This window comes from Harmonia axyridis, chromosome 1 (genome assembly GCF_914767665.1).
Source record: "Harmonia axyridis chromosome 1, icHarAxyr1.1, whole genome shotgun sequence".
Taxonomy (NCBI): domain Eukaryota; kingdom Metazoa; phylum Arthropoda; class Insecta; order Coleoptera; family Coccinellidae; genus Harmonia; species Harmonia axyridis.
Genome location: NC_059501.1, coordinates 46,616,422 through 46,639,093, shown reverse-complemented (window position 1 = coordinate 46,639,093; position 22,672 = coordinate 46,616,422). Strand labels below are relative to the sequence as shown.

The 22,672-nt window shown below is 32.9% G+C and overlaps 1 protein-coding gene and 1 long non-coding RNA gene across 4 annotated transcripts; one reads left to right on the top strand and one right to left on the bottom strand.

Annotated features, from left to right (window-relative positions):
- Positions 1 to 1,408: 1,408 nt before the first annotated feature.
- LOC123675471 lies at positions 1,409 to 3,208 on the top strand. 3 transcript variants are annotated; one of them, XR_006746784.1, is made up of 4 exons: positions 1,409 to 1,909; positions 1,971 to 2,286; positions 2,336 to 2,470; positions 2,524 to 3,208. It is a non-coding gene; the product is annotated as an uncharacterized LOC123675471 (long non-coding RNA). The 3 variants fall into 3 exon arrangements; XR_006746778.1 differs by having other exon boundaries at positions 1,419 to 2,286; XR_006746781.1 differs by having other exon boundaries at positions 1,420 to 2,286; positions 2,342 to 2,470.
- Positions 3,209 to 14,816: 11,608 nt separating this feature from the next.
- LOC123671146 lies at positions 14,817 to 15,302 on the bottom strand. Its single transcript, XM_045604845.1, has one exon. It carries the CDS (start codon positions 15,300 to 15,302, stop codon positions 14,817 to 14,819), a length of 486 nt encoding a protein of 161 aa, XP_045460801.1.
- Positions 15,303 to 22,672: the final 7,370 nt, after the last annotated feature.

Genomic DNA, 22,672 nt, shown 5'->3' with positions numbered 1-22,672 from the left:
TTACGTAAAATGAAAATAACACACTTGTTCACTATAGAAGTCTGAAAAGTTTTTATATTCATTGTAAAATCAAATTTTAATAACACACAACTAATACAACAAAACACTTCAATCTCAACATTTATAGTTCTACGTCTGCTCACCTTGGCGCTGCATTCTTATTTTCAGATGCCTATAGTACTCACCACAGGTGTACCTTTGAGAGTCTTTTTTTCTGTGATGATTTTCTCATGAATCGAAGTTTTGATGATTATGTGTATATACAGGGTGAGTCTTTGACTTGTACATATATTTTAACCGAAGATTCTTGAGTTCGAACACTTTTTTCATTTACCATTTTTTCCGATTCGGCCCTGTTAAAAAGATATAGCAATTTTAAATTTTCATAATGAGCTAATTCACCCCTGGTAACCGGAACACTGAAGTTTTCGCAAGTATAAGATTTACAATTTGAACCTTGGAAATAAGTTACTAGATTGGAAAAACCATCATATACTCACTGTTCACATGTTCAACATTCCATTTGTTGAACAAAGTAGTATTTATAATACAATAAATGAGTTATCCCAATTTCATTGACGATAAAGAATAAATATTTTTCTCTTGATTTTCTATTTCATTTTCGATAATCATAACGAATTGAGCTCGCTACCACCCATATTAGCTTAGCACTGATACTCATAATTCATATCCATTCATTTATTATATCGCATTTATAATATATCGTACAAGAATTGCCATTTAACCTCACATTCTCAAATATTCATATCTGTAAAAGTTCTAACACAGACTAGTAGTCTGTGGTTTTAAGTTTGAACCTCAAATTTCGAGTGTTGCAAATTTAAACACAGCAGTTCGAATAATCTATGTTCTAACCTAAAATATTAATTTACAGATTACACTGTTGTTGTTATTATGATACTCGCTCTGCTCGCCGAAGGGGCTCCGCCCCTTGGACCCCGTCACTATGCCGGTAGATCCTTCACTGGGTATCCCTCTAGAAAATAAAAGTTTTTTTTCGGAAACCTTGTATCGTTAGCTGATTTAAGACGATTCACTCGGGCGAAACGGTATGTTCTAGGAAAAAAATCATATAGAATTCCACCCTAGAATCAACATAGTATATGTTGATTCTAGGGTGCCGGTCTTATGAAGAAAGATGACCAGTTCTTTCAATTCGTACGCTGCCCGAAAAATGGGAGAAAGTCGTTACCAGCGATGGGTAATACTTCGAATCATAAATGTATAACCAGTGTTTTACAATAAAGCCTCGAATTTCGCAAAAAAAGTTGTACGCTTATGTATTTGTTATATTATAATATATTTATTTACTTATCATGGTTTCATCCATTCAGGTAGAAATAAAAAAAAAATTAAAGAGTAAATCTATTGTTTGATATAAGAAAAAAAAAGGAAGACAATTGGCAACACAAAATCTAATCTGGTCTTTGAACCCTTTGAAAACCTTGTAATCACAGCGTCTTCGTCAACATCAATGTCCCTAAGCGCGTTCGGTTATTACCTCGGACCGCTCGGACTTGTCTGAACCGTCTGTTTATTACATCCAGATTGAGAGGAATACACATCTGGAGCGTTCGGCAAATATATCTGAGCAATCGGATGTCAATCTTTTTCGTCGGACGTTTTCGACCTAGCAAAACGATTTTATCCACAGAGTTTACCTTTGTCTATGGATTATTGGATTTTATCTGTCTTTTATGTTTGTTTATTCATAAAAATTAACATTTCGTCGTAGTTTGTATTGAAAAATTTCAATACCTAACTCGTTATACTTCTATAATTGGATTTTAAATAAAATGATGGGTATGGAATGCAGATAACAAATGAATAGGCAGTGTGTATATTTTTGGAATGAGATATATGGTGGTGACTTTGGACAATATCATTGGTAAGACTTTGGGGACAGATAATTTTTTCGTGTAATTATATAAAGCGTTGTGCATGCTCAGTTTATTCAGAAGAGCGATAGACATTCAAGCTAGGGATATGAGGAAAAAGGCCAAGCTTTTAAAAAAGTTGACCATGTTTACAATATATGAAGTGGACTGGTTTCATTACTTCCAAATAAATGAGACAGACTTCAGTGAATTTTCCACCTTATTATATCGAAATTATGTAATGGATGAAGCAGAAGAAATTTACTCCTTCAAGGGTATCGACTGGGACATCAGTGTCCCAGAAGTATTTTATAAATGTCCTGTTCAACAATAAATATACCCAGCTTGGAATCAATTGGGAATATAAAGCCAGATCAGTGTATTCAAGGTACTATATCTATATTTGTGTCAGCTAATAGTTTATTATAATACGAAAGTTTCAGAGAAAAAATACCATATTCAGGAAAAGGAAGTTTGTCAGTTGGACCCGAGGCTTGTTGCTTTTCTGAATGGTGTTATTTTCAAGAATGGGGAGTCAGTGAAATTATTGGAAATCAAATGTCTATTCATTGGTAAGTTTCTAGTAAGTTATAGAGATTATTTTTATAATTGTTTATAATTTCAGGTCAAATTATTTCTGCTGAAAATACTGAGCACCATTGCCAATATTTGAGAAGAGGAAAAGCCAGCTAATTTGAAAGAATGAATAAACATTATGCTAGAGTCTGATAAAGTATGGCAATTATGAATTTGAAAAATTGCGACTCTATAGTGTTCTCATCTGGTGATAAGACGTTCAAAACTGTTAATGAGCCATTTGATGAAGAATTCACAAAAAAAGAATTCTTAAAACTTTAAATGATTTATTTTAAAAATATGCTCTACAGTCTACACATTGTGTAGCATGAAAGTTTCAATTTTTCAATTAGAAAGATATTTTTCCAAGCCTTAATTATGCTGTAATAAGACCATCCAGAATAAGAAAAGTTCCGAATCATACATGTCTGAAGTTATACATGTTATAACTTCTTGACTATTGAAAAATTTGAGTCCAGTTGTTATTAGTAAGAGAGTAAAGGATTTGCTATTGGATCATACAATATACAGGTTGAGTGATTTATTTAGGAATCATTTTTGTAAATATTATTTGATAATTTGTAACTACAAACATATTTATTTTTTCATTACAATGACTATTAATACTATTCATTTATAGTTTAAGATTTTTTGATTGACAAGCCATGTAAACTTTTGATGGCGTATGTTTTTATGGATTTCTTGTGTGCAAATAAATTATTATTATTATCAAATACTGCATTGATTTTACATATCATTTATTTATCCTATGGCAGTAAGTTATCCCATCACACATTCACTTGGCACCATAGTCCATTAAATTACTGATGAAAATAAAAAGATATCATCTTCCAAATCACTTGGATCAATTTGACATGAAAATTCGTTTTTTCCTTCTTAAACTTCCATTGAAACATTTTTGTCTTCATAAAACGAATGGAGATTTTAAAAGTGATTCCTCCTTGGAAATATACCTTCTACTAGATCAGACCATTTTTCTTTTATATCTTTTCATTTTTGTAGAGGAATTAGGTATCTGTTTTTTACACTTCTGAAATGAGTAGAATGAGATTAGATGAACGTAACATAATTTAAACAAACCTCTACAAATCTTTGGGTTAAATGAAGTTCTCTCATGACCATTATTCCTCACGTTTCACACAAAATGAGCACTGCATATTTTATGGAATACTTCAGGTTGCCATTTTTCTCAAAGTATGATCAGCACTACAATAAGTTTTAGATGAGAGACATTTGCTATCATTTCTCAAATATTCTTATCAAACTCTTCTCACACTAATAATTCATATCTTTCCTTCTTTCTCGAGCTACTTTTTCTTATTGTAATATGAATTGTGGCAACCATCTACATAGCAATGAATTTGTGAATTTCTTGCAGTAAATAATTAATAATATTAAAGTCCATACCTTCAGAATTTTTCAATATTGAAAACAAAATCAACTCAAAACTTCTTAGTATAGTTAAAAAAAGCATACATTTCTAACGCCTCTTCAGCAGGCAAGACAGTAAAAAAGTGTATATTATGAATATTGATTATGTTTTACTAATGATTTCATTTCATTTAGCCACGAAGGCCGCCACATATATATCAAAGAACTGACATAACAGCTGAAGCTCAGGAAGCACTGTACCGTTCGTTTATTACAGATAAATCTGTAAAATCCGACATATCTGTGGTCACGTGATTAAAATATCCGTCCGCTCTAAGATGCTATTGCCGAACGGGCTACCTGTATATGTTCAGGAGGACTAAACTGAATCCGATGCCAATTTTGAAAAACAGAATAACACCATATGAACTACCATTTATTCATTTCGAAAATCATTTACAAGTTAGATGATAGCCAACTCATTTTACTTGTATTTTAATTCATATCACTGATTTTTCAAAAGAATAATTGTCCTCTTATTTCACGTAAAATAATTTTTTTGGGCTGAATAAAGTCTCTTTTATTATATCAACCCAATCTCATCTTCCTCTTCCATTATAAACATTAAGTTAAGTTTCATTTTGATATATCTGCTTTGATACTCAATACTGACATTCGTTATTGAAAATGAAGTTTTTACTTTATTACACCACTGCTTACGTAAACTTGAGTCGATTAAATGCAGAAACCTTTCTGGTCTTATGCTCCCCCCTGTTATTCTATACTCAAAGTTCTCCACAGACCATATCTCTAATAAAACCACAGAAATTTTGTAAATGAAGCCGCGACTAGAGTTGCAGAACAGGTATAATGAAAACAGTTCTGACATGCTCTGTTGTTGCCGTAACGATTAGAATTGTTAAAGAACAGGTTAAATGAAAGAACAGTTCAGAACTGTTCTGTTCTTTTAACCTGCTCTTTTGGTTACCTGTTCTTTTATTAAGTCGACCAGGTTGCCGATAGCAGCGGGGTCATGGATTTTTATAGGTGTATGGTGGTAGGTAATTTTTTATTGTGAATTAGTTCTGGGAATTATGAATGAAATTTTTTACTTATCCGAATTGATCATTTCACGTTACCCTTCAATCATACAGTCCCAACAAAATATTACAATGCTAATATATTGTAATGTAATGTATTGAATATTTTTAGGAATACTATAGAAAGTCGCATATCCATCTTTATTCGGTTATTAAGAGATAACTCAATTTACATAAAATGTTTCTAAAAATAAATTTATATAACTAGGTTACTTAAAACTACTCATATTGATACCAATTTATCCAATTATATTATTGCTTGACTAATGAATCATCAAAAATAATGAGAATTCAATTGAAAATATTTCACTTACGAAATGTATTTATTTTAGCATATTATACGACTATTCTAAAATAATTAAAATGTGATAGAGGAGTATCATCAGTGTGCCCTGGAAAAAAATATATAGAATTTCAGAGTACATGTCCAAATATTTCTAAGGAATTTTTTCAATATTGTGTAAAAGGTACCTTAGATTTGAAGACTTAGAAACAAAAAATTGAGTATGATTTTTTAATTGTCTGTTATAAATAATTTTTATGAAGAATCAATTATTGAACAACTAGTCCATTTGCTGCATACTAATTGGAAAATGCTGTCTCATTATTTTTAAGTAATCTAATTCCTTGAAAATCTTTGTTCTGCAAATATTGAATTGGACAAATCGGTTACAGCACAAGCAATTGTAAAGATATGAAAATTATTAAAAAAAAATATAAATATTTGTAGAATATCAAACAAAAACAAAACAGAATGCAAGAACCTCAGAGGAATGAAAAGGACTGACTACCTCTGAGGCAAGAACCATGTCAACATTTCTAGTTACTCTGATTGTCACCAGGTGGCGTAGCGCCTATGTTGATTCGCAGCTCCTACTTTTGAGAGAAAATTCAATTGATCATTGCGCAGAAGCACTGAATCGTTCGAAAAGAACAGCTAACCTGTCGCGAAGAACCTGTTCGGTTCTTTTCGTAACAATGTAATATCCCTAGTAACGATTCCATCATAACTGTCAGTCAGACGCATGCACAGATTACGGATAATATCCGTTTCAGATTTCGGATAATATCCGTAATCTGTGAACGCATGACAAGCTTTTCAAAATTTTCTTCTGTAATTCAGAAAATAGAAAGAAATCTAATTAAACCATAACAGAAATATTTCATGAATCGTCTTTTTCAATTCACTCATTCAAAATATACAACGTAAGTAGAGAATATTCTCAATATGTAATTTTATTTATTTATTTATTTAAGACAAATAGGAATACAAACAGGTAAACCCCAATACAGCATTCACAGTTTGACAATTAATATATCATACAAGATATTGAAATAATGAAAACAAAATTCAAGCTATGCTATGAACAATAAACTAAAAATTAAACATAACATTATCTGAAAATGATCAGCATACTGAAAAAACAAAGGGCAACTTTAATTTTAAAATTCTCTTCAATTCATGGAGTTGAACATTGAAAATATCAACATCACATGAAAAAGAATTAAATGTTGACAGCATTCTACACAGTGGCGAATTTTGGGTTACATTAACTCTACGGAATGGAACCGCGAATAAATCTCGGGATCTTAGTCTTCTCTCCGGAACTCTAAAATCGATAGATTCGAGAATTTCTGGGACATTAAGTATATTATTTACTAATTTGAAAAGCAGACACATATCATTTAGTCTTCTACGATTCTTCAAGCTTAATATTTTAAAACTTCGTTGAATTTCGGTGTAGTCATGATCAATAATCTGAATTTTACTTCTGAAAGACAAGAACCTCAAAAATTTATGCTGTACACTTTCTAATCTACTAATATAACATCTATACTGTGGATTCCATATTGATGTTGCAAAATTAAGCCTACTGAATACAAATGAATAGTAAAGAGTCAACAATGTTTCATTTTTCTTGAACAATTTTCCATGCCTGAGAACAAACCCGAGCATCTTATTCGATGACTCAATAACTCCGTTAATATGCACGTCAAATGTTAACTTCGAGTCCAGAAATACCCCCAGATCTCTCACAGCATCTTCCTGATTTATAATCACCTGATTGATAGTATAATCAAATACAAATGTGTTGACATTCCTAGTGAAAGATATTTTGAGGCATTTGTCAAAATTCAGAAAGAGGAAATTTACAGAGCAGTACTCATAAAACCTGTTCAAATCCTCCTGAAGTTTCATACAGTCTTCGAAACTACTTTTCCTCAAAAATATTTTGAGATCATCAGCGTACACCAAGAACTTAGCATAATGAAAGCAGCAGGATATATTGCTTAAATAAATAATGAAGAACAAGGGCCCCAGATGAGATCCCTGAGGAAAACCCGATCCATTATGAAAAATGCCCGAACACTGTCCATTCACGCATACAAATTGGGATCTATGTAGAATATAGGACTGTATCCACCTCAACAAGCTCCCACATATACCCACCTCCGCAAGTCTTCGCAATAAAACAGCATGATTTATTTTGTCAAAAGCCTTTTTAAAATCTGTATAAACAGTATCAACCTGAGAATGGCTTTCAAAGCCTTCATTAAGATTTTCTAGGAAATTCAATAAATTTGTTTCCAGATTTCGACCCCTGACAAACCCATGCTGATTTTCTATTATTATGTGTTTTACATGATTAGAAACGAAATCGTGTACTAATGACTCGAAGAGTTTAGGAATAGCCGAGAGTATGGATATGGGGCGATAGTTCTTGATGATATTTTTTGCGCCACCCTTGTGAACAGGGACTATCTTCGAGAGTTTCCATCTATGGGGAAAAATCCCCGAATGTAAAGATGTGTTGAAAATTATAGTGAGCGGTTTCAATATGTTTATTCTACATTTGATCAGAAAAAGTGGTGGAATATCATCTGGGCCGGGACCCTTATCAGGATTTAGAGCATTTAAAGCCTTTTCTACTGCTATCTCATTCAAAGTGATTTCAGACAAGTATATACTGTTGTAAAGATTCTGTACTTCATTAATATTATCGTGGTTGCTCGTAGACGACTCGAAAGCACCGCTGAAAAACTGAGAAAACAGATTGGCTATGTCCTCAGATGAGGAAACCTCAACATTATCATTTTTCATCTGTGAGGGAAATTTGCCATGTTTTTTCTTATGGGATATGAACTTGAAAAACTCTGTAGAATCCTGTGAAAGTTTTTGTTCAACCTGGTCTAAATAGTTATGAAAATCTCTCACCATTAAGTATTTAGAAAGTGTTCTGAGATTTTTAAAAAGATCATAATCGGATTTATTTTTATAGACTTTAAATTTTTTGTGTACTTTAAGTTTGCTTTTTATAGTTTTGATTAGTTCTTTAGAGTAAAATGAAGGAAACTTTTTTCTACATTTAGTCCTAGGTACATACTTCTGTATAAGGTTTTCTAAGATGCTGTAAAAGACCTCCACCTGAGACTCTACATCCGAATTTGATAAAAGAGAAATCCAATCGACCTCTGATAAATCGGTATTCATTGCCTCGAAATCGGCCTTTTTAAAATTGAGCCGATATTCAGTAGGTTCCTTCAAATAGCTATAATTCTTAAAATCAAACAAAAATTCGAGAGCTGGGTGGTGGTCATCCTCATTAACAATTGGGACACAAGATCTAGTTAGCTCTTTCACCCTGAATTTGTTACACAACACCAAATCCAAAATTATATTGTTTAAATTATTGATCTTATTAAACTGCTTAAGTTCAAGGAAATTAAAAGTGTCTATTATACCTGTCCACTTACTTTCCACCCCTACCGCACTCAAATTTTCAGCCACCGGTTGGCACTCCCACCTTACCGTAGAACAGTTGAAATCGCCACACACCAAAATCAAGTCATTCTCACCCATTTTTTCCATTATTCTCTCCAACTTCTCGATGAAAGAAGCAGATGCAGATTCATTTCCCGGAGGTAGATACACACAACAAACATAAACAGTTTTATTGTTCACATTCATGACTACCCAAACATCCTCCGTGTTGCCCTCAAACTCCGGAACATGTCTAGCGCCTAAATGATCCCGAACAATCACAAAAACACCACCTCCATCTTTTTTGTTCGAATTTTTCGCACAGCGATCGTTACGAAAGATGGTATAACCACCTCCGATTAGTTCGTGATCAAAAACACCGTCATTAAGCCAGGATTCCGTTATCAACACTAAGTCAAAAGAACTGGATAGTAAGTTTAATTTGAAGATGGGTAATTTGGTACGTAAACCACGTACGTTTTGGTATAATACGTGAATAGCCATTGTCCTTCTCAATTTATTATTATTATTATCCGACTTTTGCCTATACGCGTAGGATTTTTCCTCGCCGTCGGCTTCTCACTCCTCGCTAAGAGGAACATTCACTCAATCCCAGATATTTAAAATATCAGAAGGGCAGAGCTCGGTCGTGTCCGGTCCTAGTGGTCCCCCTGGTTCTCGTCGAACTTCTGGTCCTCTTACACGCGATCCTTGGACCTGTCCTTCGCTTCCTAGGAATTTTCTCACCGTCCTTGCAGTACCTAAAAGAACAGCTTTTTGCATTATATTACATATATACTCACTAAGTCCTAGTTGCTTGATATTTCTCTTGAGATTTTTGGGTACTATTCCTGTTGTTGAGATGATAATTGGAATAGTTCTCGTTGATATCATTCCGCACTGGCGCTTTATCTGAAATTCGAGGTCCCTATATTTTGAAATTTTTTCGACCTCTTTTTCATGCATGTTGTTGTTATTAGGTATTGCTAAGTCGATGAGTATTGCTGCCTTTTGTTGTTTATCAACTAGCAATATATCTGGCCTGTTGTGAGGGACTGTTTTATCAGTCAAAACTGTACGATCCCAGTACAGTTTATAGCGTTCGTTTTCCAGGATGGTTTCCGGTCGGTACTTGTAGTATGGCACTTTTTCAGAATTAATTAGTGTTAATTTAGTTGCCATTTCTTGGTGTAGTATCTTTCCTACTGCATCGTGTCTCTCTTTATATTCATTTCCTGCAAACATTTGACATCCTCCCGTGATATGTTGGATTGTCTCGTTCGTTGGACACCCATAACGGCATCGATCGTCAGTAATAGTTCGATCCTTTATGATATGTTTGCAGTAATTTTTATTATTATTTTATTATTATTATTATAAGTTTATTGAGCAAAATTAAAACATTTTTCAGAGTACAGTTTCTTATACCAAACATATTTGAGTACAATCCAATTTAAATATGGATACAAAGGTAAATCAATAAACTATTCTTTACCTCGAAGGTGCGTAGGCACCTTGTTTGAGGCATCTACATTGAAATTATTTGTTCTACTCTTCATGTACACAATATATATACACTCAACTACCTAATAGACTATATACACAACATTTTATTAACACCACATTACAAGGCATCAAGAGCCCAATATGCAATTAATCCGCTGTTGTGACCAAGGTTCCCCCCAACATTTCAGGTATGGACATACGAGTTCTTAATATCCAACAAATTCGTAACTTCCTGAGAACTTAAGTTTCCTATCCACGTTTTCAATTTTAATTTAAATATTTTTAAGCTATTACTTGCTTTAATACACGCTGGTATGTAATTGTACACTCGAGGGGATAAAGATGTGTGCGATCGTTGTCCTATGGTTTTCATTGTTCTAGGTATTAAAATCATTCGTCCTCTGTGTCGCGTTCCATGCAAATGTTCGTTAAATTCCGCGGACGAAATGTTTTTAAATTGATGCACAGCAAGCACGAGCATATACAGCTGTCGAAGATTCATAACAGCAGATTCTTGGAACAGTTTTTCACTCGGATAGCGATATGGTTTATTGTATATTATCTTTAACAACCATTTCTGTGTTACCTCGAGCTTAAGTAAATAATGTTTCACTACCCCTCCCCATCCAAGTAGGCCATATACCAAAAGGGGTTGAACCAAAACCAAGTACAATGTTCTCAACAACTGAGGGCTACAGTATTCCCTAAAAAACTTGAATCTAGGTATCATTTTCCGAATTTTCTTCACAACGTTATCGACTTGAAAATTCCATCTCAAATATGGGTCCAATATTACACCTAGATATTTTATATGATCTGCTGAATGAATTGTGAAGTCATCCTCAACATTTAACGTTCTATACTCAGGCAACACAGTTGAGCTATTGGAAAACAGCATAAATTTTGTTTTCTGCTTGTTTATTGTTAAAACCTTATGGTTAAGAAACTGAATTATGTCTTTGAAGTCCATTTCTACCATACTCTTTAGTTGTTCCCAGCTATCTCCCTCATAAAATACCGCAGTATCGTCCGCAAATGCAAATAGTTTCCCCCTGGTGCGCAATGAAAACATCGAGTTAATGTAAATATTAAAAAGAACAGGGCCCAATATTGTTCCCTGAGGCACTCCATAATGTATGTCTGATAGTGAGCTTATCGATTCTCCAACTTGGACGCATTGCTTTCTACCTATCAGATAGCTTCTAAACCAGTGGAGTGGACTACCCCCGACACCCATGCACTCCAGAGTGTCAAACAATCCGTCATGACTGACCGTGTCGTAGGCTTTGGCTAAATCCACGAACACACCCAGACATGGTCTCGACCTATCCAGACATCTATATATTTCACCTGTTAGTGCCGCTATAGCATCCTGTGTGGATTTCCCGACCCTAAAACTGAACTGCCTCTCACTCAAAATTTTGCACCCTTACAGAAACTTCGTGACTCTATTATGTATTATTCTTTCAAATATTTTTGAGATATTTGATACTAGTGATATTGGGCGATAATTATTTACGGACGATTTATCTCCTGCTTTGTGTATTGGTTTTATAAGTGTTGTTTTTAAAGAAACCGGAAACATACCCGTCCGCATAGAGAAATTCACTAGAAACCTGAGGGGAGCGACTATACTTTTGGCAATTCTCTTAAGTAGTGTCACTTGGATACCATCAATACCTGGAGATTTATTCGCTTTTAGTGACTTTCAATATCTCTTGCTCATCACAAGGATCAAAACTTAACTTGAGTTGGTTAGATGATTTTGAATTATTAAATTTTGTTTTTTTCTTTTTTATTTTATTTGCCAGTTGTGTCTCTATGCTAGAAAAATACGTGTTAAAAGTTTCCGCTATTTTAGTTCTTTCCGTTAATGTAATATTATCTTGCATAATTGAGGAAATTTGTTGGTGATTGAGTTTTTTATCTGTTATGACCCTCCACAACTGCTGGGGGTCATTTTTATATTTTTGTAGTTCGTTTTCATAATAATTTATTTTAGCGATTTTAATTAATTTTTCTAAATGTTTTTTATATCTCTTATAATTCTCATTGAGATTCTCGTCCATAAATTTTTCCGATTTGATTTTTTTATACATACTATTTTTCTCGTTAATTGATTTTATTATGCCTTCAGTTATCCATTCCTTTCGTTTAATATATTTTTTTTTTATTATTCGTCTTGAGTTTTTGTCTGTCAAGTATGTTAACGTTTCGATAAATCTTCCCGTAGCCTCGCTCACGTTCGGGGCTGAATAAATATTCTCCCAAGATTCATTGGTCAAATCCATTTCTAAATTTGTGTAATCGATATATTTTTTTGATTTAGTCAAACGTGGGCGTTGTTCCGATTTTTCCGTTTCTACATAGAGCATTACTGGATAATGATCAGTTAAATCAATTTCTAAAACAATGGGTGTCGCCTTCAGTTCGTTAATACCTAGTGTTTTCAGGAATATATGGTCCAAACAGCTTCCGCTTTTTTGTCTAGTGACCGCGTCTATGGTGGGGACGAAACCCTGCTCACACAGTATATTCATGTAATGTTCATGCTCAATCGAATATGCCAGGAGATCTATGTTTGTGTCGCCAAGAAATATGTTTATATCCTTATCGTGTTTATGCTTATTGAACAGTGAAACAAGACAATCATTGAAAACATCTTTGGAGACTGTATGCGGTCTATATGCAGCTGTTAATTTTATGTTTTTCTGTTGATATAAGATATCGAAAATAATGAATTTCAGACTGCTCACATCCTCCAAAATAAACTTGTATTGTATACATGATTTTATATAAACTATAACTCCATCGTTTTGATTAATTTCTCCACTATTATATATTAAATCGTATTGTGGCATACTGAATATTTCGGGGTTCATTAACTGCCAAGTCTCGGTTAGTACTATCACATCATAGTTAATACCAATTTGTCGAAGAACAATTTTCAGTTCATCTAAGTTTTTATTTACGCTGCGTATATTCAAGTGAAAAACCTTGAAAATAGAGCCATCCATCTGATCACACAAACGATTCAGTTGATATACATCCTGCACGCATTGAGTTCTGAAATTCTCTACTTCCTTTTCATGTTCTCGAAAATATCGCTCCACTATTCAACTGTAATGTTTAGTGTTTTGTAGTCCGTACGTTCCTTCTGTTTATCCATTTGTTGTTTGAATAGTTCGCAATCCTTATCTAGAGCAGAGTGTGATGTTGGGTAACTAGTTCCGTATTTTCTATTGCTCTCGACGCAATTAATACATGTCTTCTCCTGAGATTTGCATCTAGTATAATGATGACTATCGACACAAAAGGAACACTTGTCTGGTCCAGTGTATTTGCAGTCCTTCGACTTATGGTTGAATTTGAGGCACTTGTAACATCTTGTGACTGTAACATTCTCATTTATTTCGCAACGTCTCAGACCTATATAAACTTTGCCTATATGAATCATTTTCTTGAAGGCCGTTCCATTGCAACGTAATACACAATTTTGAGCTGTTTTTTTCTTATTTGGTTTCAGCACGGCTATCTCAATTTGATCACCCTTGCTAAAAAAATCATTTTGATTCTTTATCGATTCTATGACTTCATCAGCTTTTATGTCGTTTTCAATGTTTGAAATAAATACTTCAGGTAGCCGCAGTTTTGTTTCCTTTATATCATATTTGTCACTCATATTTTCTACGAGTTTTTTCCTCAATTCTTTGTGTGATTTTTCGGAGTTACATTTGAGCAAGACCGTTCCTCCACTTTTTATTTTCAGCGAGTTTATACCGATTGGTTTTGCATTGATTTTTGATTTTGTTATGAGATCCTGTTTAGTTTCCATAACATCTTGGTCTGATTTAGGTTTACAAATTATCAGAGGAACATTGCTCCTATTATTGATTTCTTCCAAAGGCTTGATGGAAGTCAAAACCTCTGAATATCTTCTTGTGTTGTCAACTGACATGTTCATCAACTCTTGCTTAGTTTTCTCCAGGTTTTGCTCCAGAAGTTCTATTACTTTTTCTTTGCTTTTTATAATGGTGTTTTTATCTTCAATGGTATTTTTCAATAATTCAAACCATTCTCCCTTAAGGCATCTCGGGCAATAAAATTTCATAAGACGCTTACCTCCAATTTCCAGGATTGCAATTTCAGAGGGGTGCAACCCCGAACATGACTTACAGAACTTTGTAGGACATCCATCACAAGCAACCAGAGGAGATCTTGCGGTCCCCGCTTTGCTGCACTTCGTGCATTCCATGGTCGGCATTAGGCTGCCATCAACCGCATGTTAAGTCTCCGTATGAACATCGCATTCAACACATATTCCGATTGTCACAAAAAACTGAATTCGCTTCACCGTTCCTTATTTCAGTCCAAATAATAAGGAAATAAATCCCGAAAACTCAACGATCGAAAAACAAAACAGACGATACCGCACTCTCCGGGATATCAGCCCCTTCTGTACGATTTTTTAAGTTTTATTACGAACTATAAACTGTGTAATTTGAGTAATTTCCAGGAACGCAATCCACACACGTCCATCCGACAATCATCAACTTATATCTGCAATTGTGTATTTGGGAATTATTTGAACTTGGCCAAGTCTGACTCATTCTGTATATGAATGATTTTGGATGTTTCATTCATCCTCATGAGGATGTTTCCGTTTTGAGTCCAGACGAACTTATAATTTTTTTCCCTGGCTGTGATACGGGCAGACCGAAAAATGCTTTTATTTTTTGTTGTGAGGTGCTCATTTACGTAAAATTTATTGGAGAGGCCGTCCAAGCTAAAACCATTTCTTCCGCCATTCGTACCGCGCTTATTCTTAATAGTAGACAGAAATTCGTCTCTTTTTGATTTAGAAATGAACTTGGCTATGATATTTTTCGGTCTATTTTCAACCCTAGTGGGTACACGTACAACAGAGGACAAAGAAGACGACTCAATAATCATCCCTGCGAACTCTCCCACCTTTTTTACGATCTCGATCAAATTTTCATTCTGCTTTTCTGGAATATTTACTATCTCTACATTATTTTCACGAGCATTTTGTTCCAAACTGTCCATTCTGTACTGCAAACTCGATACCTCCTTCTTCAAGCAGTCATTCTCAGCCTTCAAGTGATTCGCTAGCCTGAAGACTTCACTCAGTTTGGCGAGCTTTTCCTAAAAATCGGAAATTTTATCCGAACAGAAAGAGACAGATTCTTTAAGTTCCCTGATTTCACTCCTCATAGCGCCGAGTTCCGATCTCAAGGCGTTCATCAATCGTGCAGTGCCGGCATCCGCGATAACAGCATCCACGCCGGAATCCGTACGCGGCAGCACGGGAGCTGGACACGACATCGGCGAAACATGAGTCACCGTCGGAGACGAGGCACTGGGGTTTCCCCCATCGCGACAACCCGCACAGATCCACCTTCCTCCTGGCATATTTCTTATCAACGGTACTTGGTTTTTTGTCACCTCGGAGCACCTTGGAAAGCTGAATGCAAAAACAAAACATTGTTATGTTTTTCTTTTCAGGAGATGGATTATTTTCGTTTGGATAGATAATTATACAGGATATTTATTTGTCGAATATCAATTAGAAGTATCTAGAGATGTTGGACCAATTCAAGTCTGAAAATTGAGATTAAAGCCTCTAATTATTAACTAATTTTTAAAGAAATACAATATTTGATCAACAATTATACAGGCCATAGGGTGTATACAGGGTGAGTCTTTGACTTGTACATATATTTCAACCGAAGATTCCTGAGGTCAAAAGAAACACTTTTTTCCTTTATAGTTTTTTCCGATTCGGCCCGGTTACAAAGATACAGGCTGTTGAAAATCGATAAAAAAATGTGATTTTCGGCTATATCTCGTAAATGGTTCTATTGAAGGGAATGATTTTTGGAATATAGCTTTTCCTTGATGTGATACATCTTTTCCGAACACAAGATGCCCTACACATCTTTCAGTTTCTTCATTTTGAACATTACATCCCATAAAACTACCAGAAATTCAAAGAACCCAACTCTCAAAAGTAATTTGAACGTTCATTGAAGAATATTTGGCTAATTTGAAAAATAAAAGTATTCTTCTTATTTTCTTGTACAAAGCGCCGTTTTCGAGTAACTTGATCTTAAAAAAAAAAAATTATCTGTGGAATTGAAAAAATTGGGTACTTTGGCTGAATGCAACTCTGTTCTGTTGTGGAAAAAAATCCACAGAAATGAATATTTACTATGATGTCATGTCTCAGGTTTTAGACTTGAAGTACTAGCCAACTTAGTTTGAAAATGAAGTTATTTGAATAAGCTCACCTCGACTCCTCAATTTGATTACAAATTACTGAGCTTTGGCACAGCTCTGATAATAAGAAGATACTTCATTAAAATCAACATTCCTTTTGAAAAGTCCAGATTACCCATAAAGCCCATGCTTAAGAAAGTTTTCACAAAATAGTCCCATTATAATGAAAACCATCAATATCCCACTAAAGACTGCTGCTATCGAACAACACTATATTCTTCTTCAGGCCATTCAAACTCACATCGAAACATAGCACTAGGTACATACTAGACAAATTTTCAATTGATTGAGATTGAATACTTTTATTCTTTTGCTATTCCATAAATTCATCCTAGAGCATATGATTGACATACTTCCAAGAGTGCCATAATTGTTTTAATGTGAAAACAAATAGTTGAGTTGAAAGAAACAGGCAACAGAAATTGTGGATATTTATATTGAATATTTCTCATTTATTTTCAATGGCAAAATCAAGATGAATCATGTAGTAGGGTTGGCTATAATGTTGGTACATATTTTAGTACAAATTTGATTACAAGTGGAGTTCAACATTTTCCATTGATTACAGAGCCATAAAACTTTATTTCCATATTTTCACACTGATGGCTTCAAAAATATTGATGCAGATCAATATTTTTATGAGATAGTTGGAACAAATCAAATGCTTCATTTCATAAAGGAATTGCTTTCTATCAGAATGCACACTTATTTATTTTGTATCCACACAATTATTTTGGAAATTGTTATTAAATTTCTTGAAAATATGTATGGAGCTTCAATATTCTGTTAGGTTTCTTCAAATCTTCGATGATTTTCATTTTATGCAAACAATACCAAATATCATATCACAATAACAGTGTAAACAGGAAATGAAAATGAATATTTCAGGTTAGAACATAGATTATTCGAACTGCTGTGTTTAAATTTGCAACACTCGAAATTTGAGGTTTAAACTTAAAAGCACAGACTAATAGTCTGTGTTAGAATTTTCACAGATGAATATTATTCATTTGAGAATGTAAGGTTAAATGACAATTCTTTTGGGAAATGAAATAATCAACGATATAATATTATAAATGCGATATAATAAATGAATGGATATGAATTATGAGTATCAGAGCTAAGCTAATATGGGTGGTAGCGAGCTCAATTCGTTATGATTATCGAAAATGAAATAGAAAATCAAGAGAAAAATATTTAATCTTTATCGTCAATGAAATTGGGATAACTCATTTATTGTATTATAAATACTACTTTGTTCAACAAATGGAATGTTAAAAGTGAGTTTATGATGGTTTTTCCAATCTAGTAGCTTATTTCCAAGGTTCAAATTGTATATCTTATACTTGCGAAAACTTCAGTGTTCCGGTTACCAGGGGTGAATTAGCTCATTATAAAAATTTGAAATGGCTATATCTTTTTAACAGGGCCGAATCGGAAAAAATGGTAAATGAAAAAAGTGTTTCTTTTGACCTCAAGAATCTTCGGTTAAAATATATGTACAAGTCAAAGACTCACCCTGTATATTTGAAGTAGTAATTAGTCATTTTTGGAGAAATGAGACATTTTGAAATCTGAAATTCTCATTTCTTTAGAAATGACAATTTCTTTCTTCTTTGAAAAATTTGGGAATAAATGCATAATCAAAATGTGAGAGTTATTATCAATCAAAAGAAATACTACCTGAAATAAAGAAACTGCATTCAATGTTTATTTTCAGTTTTGACAAATATTGAATTTTCTTAATCATTCGATAAGATCTATGAAAAGACCTACAGTGAAATTTTTGTTTTAGGAATATTCAGTATAGCTATAATAAACTGAAAAGCAGCAGAATGAATAGATCTACCTTCCAAAAACCCATGGCTTATGTTGCCTCACAAGCAATCGTAACATTTTTGAGAAATCAGGTTATAAGAAGTCCCTCATTTCCAAGGTTCATCAATACTTTTTTCAGTTGAGCAACAAATTATTCTTCTATTCCATATTTTATTAAGAAATACAATATATGATCAAAAATTATATAGGGTGTATATATTTAGAATACAAGGACACCTTTTGAAATCTAAAAATTTGGTTAATAGTAGGTTATTTTTCATAATTTATAAACTAATACAATATATAATTTGCAATTATAAAGGTAGGTTGCATAGATTTAGAATACCAAATAGTGATTTCTATTTTGCTTACTCTTCTGTTGCATATTTCTTGAAGGTATATGGACAAAAATGATTCTTGTGGGTTCTGGTGAACGATCAAAGGGATACAGAATACAGGTAACAATGTCATCAGTCGAGATATAGTTATCATAGATAAGGGATGATATAGAAATTTCACTAGATAATTCTGATTCAGTGGAGGACAGCTTGTAGCTCTGGGTTTTACTCAGAAGTAAATTGAACAGGGCAATTTTTGTCCTATATAGTAAATAAAATTTTGACAGATATTAGTAGAAAAAGATCAACAATTGAGCATTGTATTAACAATCCAAAAATAACTTGCTAACTGTTGTTGCATTGTACGTGGATGACTTCTTTGTTTTAACTAATGTTTATTCTGAATGAATATATCTGATAGAAAATTTAAGTGATAATTTTATCATAAAGAATTAAGGGAACGCTAAAAAATGTTTAGGGATGAATATCCCTAGAAATAATGAAAAAGGTAGTATAGTAATTGTTTATATTCTTCAAATATGTATTGCAATAATTCAACATGTCTGATTGTAAACACATAAAAACTCCTTTGAAAACTTGATTGAAAATTGATTCAACATAAGAGAGTTGTAATGATGAACCATATAAAAAATTAATAGGTTTATCAACGTCTTTAGCAGTATTAACTAATCCTGATAAAGCACACTTTGTTAATCTCTTGATTCAATTTAATAATTATCTCATCATTGAACACAGGAAAAGTGCAAAACTCATTTCAAGATGCAAGTAAAAAAAGATCATCGTTCAATGTTTACTTCAGGACCTGTGTTCAGTAGTTGAAATGACTGCCTCGGTACTAAAATTGTATCAGCCAATACTATTGACCCATATCAGATAACTACACTGACTTGATTTTTTTCAAATGTTAACTCTGGATCTGAATCAATTAATAATTTAATTTTCACCAAAATTAAAAGCAATATGAATAAATCAATAGGATAGCATTTCCGAACTGGCCATAGAGCACCTATTCCTATAACGATTGAAAGATTGGAAACTTTAGTGAACAAATAGGTATTATATCTACATTTTTAAACGAGTTTAATCATTCATTCATGACATGGAAAGCTTTAATAAATAGTCACTTTTTAAAGTATTTTATACTTTGAATTGCTGGAAAATTGATACTAATTTCAAAAATAACTGCCATGTTGAAATTCTTCATATACTGAATGATCCTTCAAATTTTATTTCTGTCATAACATTTTGACTAGTATTTCAACTGATTTTTTATATGTATATCCTCGCCATTGATGAATAATTTGATTGTTTCACAAAAAAATGGAGGTTTATTAACATCTTTAGCAGTATTAACTAGTCCTGATATAGCATACTCTGTTAATTTCTTGAGTCAATTTAATAATTATCTCATTGTTGACCACTGGAAAAGTGCAAAACTCATTTCAAGATACAAAGATCATTGTTCAATTCTTACTTCAGTCAAAAAGGCCTGAGTATTTGAAATCGGTACTAAAATTGTATCGGCCAATACTATTGACCCATATTAGTGGGTTCGATAACTACACTGACTTGATTTTTTCAAATGTTAACTTTGGATCTGAATCAATGAATAATTTAATTTTTACCAAAATGAAAAGCAATTAATAAATCAGTAGGATAGCATTTTTGAACTGGCCATATAGCACCTATTCCTATAACGATTAAAAGATTGGAAACTTTAGTGAACAAATAGGTATATACATTTTTATAAAAGTTTAATCATTCATTCATGACATGGCAAGTATTAATAAATAGTTACCTTTCAAAGTATTTTATACCTACATTGAATTGCTGGAAAATTTATACCAATTTCGAAAGTAACTGTCATGTCAAAATTCTTCATACACTGAATGATCCTTCAAATTTTATTTCTGTCGTAACATTTTGACTAGTAATTCAAGTGAAAAATTTGAACTGATTTTATATATGTATATAGTATCGCTATAAATGAACAACCTGAAAAGAGACAGAATGAATAGACTTGCCTTTCGAATACCCATGGCTTATGTTACCTCATAAGCAAATTTAATATCTAGGTAGAACCTTTTTGAGAAATCAGGTTATAAGTTTGAGAGTCTCTTAATTTCAGGTTTCAGTTGAACGACAAATAATATTATGATAATATAACAGGGTATATATGGTTGAAATTATTCTTATGAAAGATTTCACAACGATTTGATTTCTTCATTATAAATTCAACAGCACTGCACTCAAATTCTTCAAAAACTGATAGGTCACTTATATTTTTGCACTCTTCAGTCGTAAAAGTGTATATTTTAGATATTCAAAAAACACATGGAAATTTTTGAATGTCATCTGACTAACTTCGCTCTTTTTCCAGTAATAAAGCCAATTGTGAATTATCTATAAGGAGTTTTTCTATCTGTTTAATACTGTTTCATGGTAGCACAACTTTTACTCCAATCCAAGACTGAATTGACTGGGTGATTAATGTTTATTAAAAGTTTACAATTTACGAATATCGGTATTCCTATTGATGATCAGATAAAACTTCTGTTCTCTTTTGTAGTTCCATCTTCTGTCGCAATAGATTCAAATTTTCACGAAAGAGAATGTAGTTTTATAGTTTGTGGAAAATAAACGAAAAATTCCTGAAATGAAGCAACATTCATCCAATTTTATGATATTCGCATGATGTTAGCATGAAATGCAAATCATCCAAGATTTGAAGAATCCCAACAGAGTTCCATTCATATTTTCGAGAAATTTAAAAACAATTTCCAAAATAATTGTGTGGATACAAAATAAATAAGTGTGCATTCTGATAGAAAGTAATTCCTTTATGAAATGAAGCATTTGATTTGTTCCAACTATCTCATAAAAATAAAAATAATGATCTGCTTCAATATTTTTGGAGCCATCAGTGTGAAAATATGGAAATGAAGTTTTATGGCTCTGTAATCAATGGAAAATGTTAGACTCCACTTGTAATCAAATTTGTTCTATAATATGTACCTACATTATAGCCAACTCTACTACTTGATTTTTCTTGATTTTGCCATTGAAAATAAATGAGAACTATTCAATATAAATATCCACAGTTGAATATCCTGTTTCTTTCAACTCACCTACCTATTTGTTTTCATATTAAAACAATCATGGCACTCTTGGAAGTATGTCAATCATATGCTCTAGGATGAATTTATGGAATAGCAAAAGAATAGAAGTATTCAATCTCAATCACATGAAAATTTGTCTAGTATGTACTTAGTGGTATGTTTCGATGTGAGTTTGAATGACCCTCGAAGAATACAGTATTGTCCGATAGCAGCAGTCTTTAGTGGGATATTGACTGTTTTCATTATATTGGACTATTTTGTGAAAACTTTTTTAAACATGGGCTTTATGGGAAATCTGGACTTTTCAAAATAGAATGTTGATTTTAATGAGGTATCTTATTATAAGAGCTGTGTCAAAGCTCAGTAATTTGTAATCAAATAGAAGAGTTGAGGTGAGCTTATTCAAATAACTTCATTTTCAAACTAAGTTGGCTAGTACTTCAATTCTAAAATCTGAGACATGACATCATAGTAAATATTCATTTCTGTGGTTTTTTTTTCCACAACAGAACAGAGTTGCATTTAGCCAGAGTACCCAATTATTCGAATTTCACAGATAATTTTTTTTTTTAAGATCAAGTTACTCGAAAACGGCGCTTAGTAGGAGAAAATATGAAGAATACTTTTATTTTCCAAATTAGCCAAATATTGTTCAATGAACGTTCAAATTACTTTTAAAAGTTGGGTTCTTCGAATTTCTGGTATTTTTATGTGATGTAATGTTCATAATGAAGAAACTGAAAGATGTGTAGGGAATCTTTTGTTCGGAGAAGACGTATCACATCAAGGAAAAGCTATATTCCAAAAATAATTTCCTTCAATGGAACCATTTACAAGATAT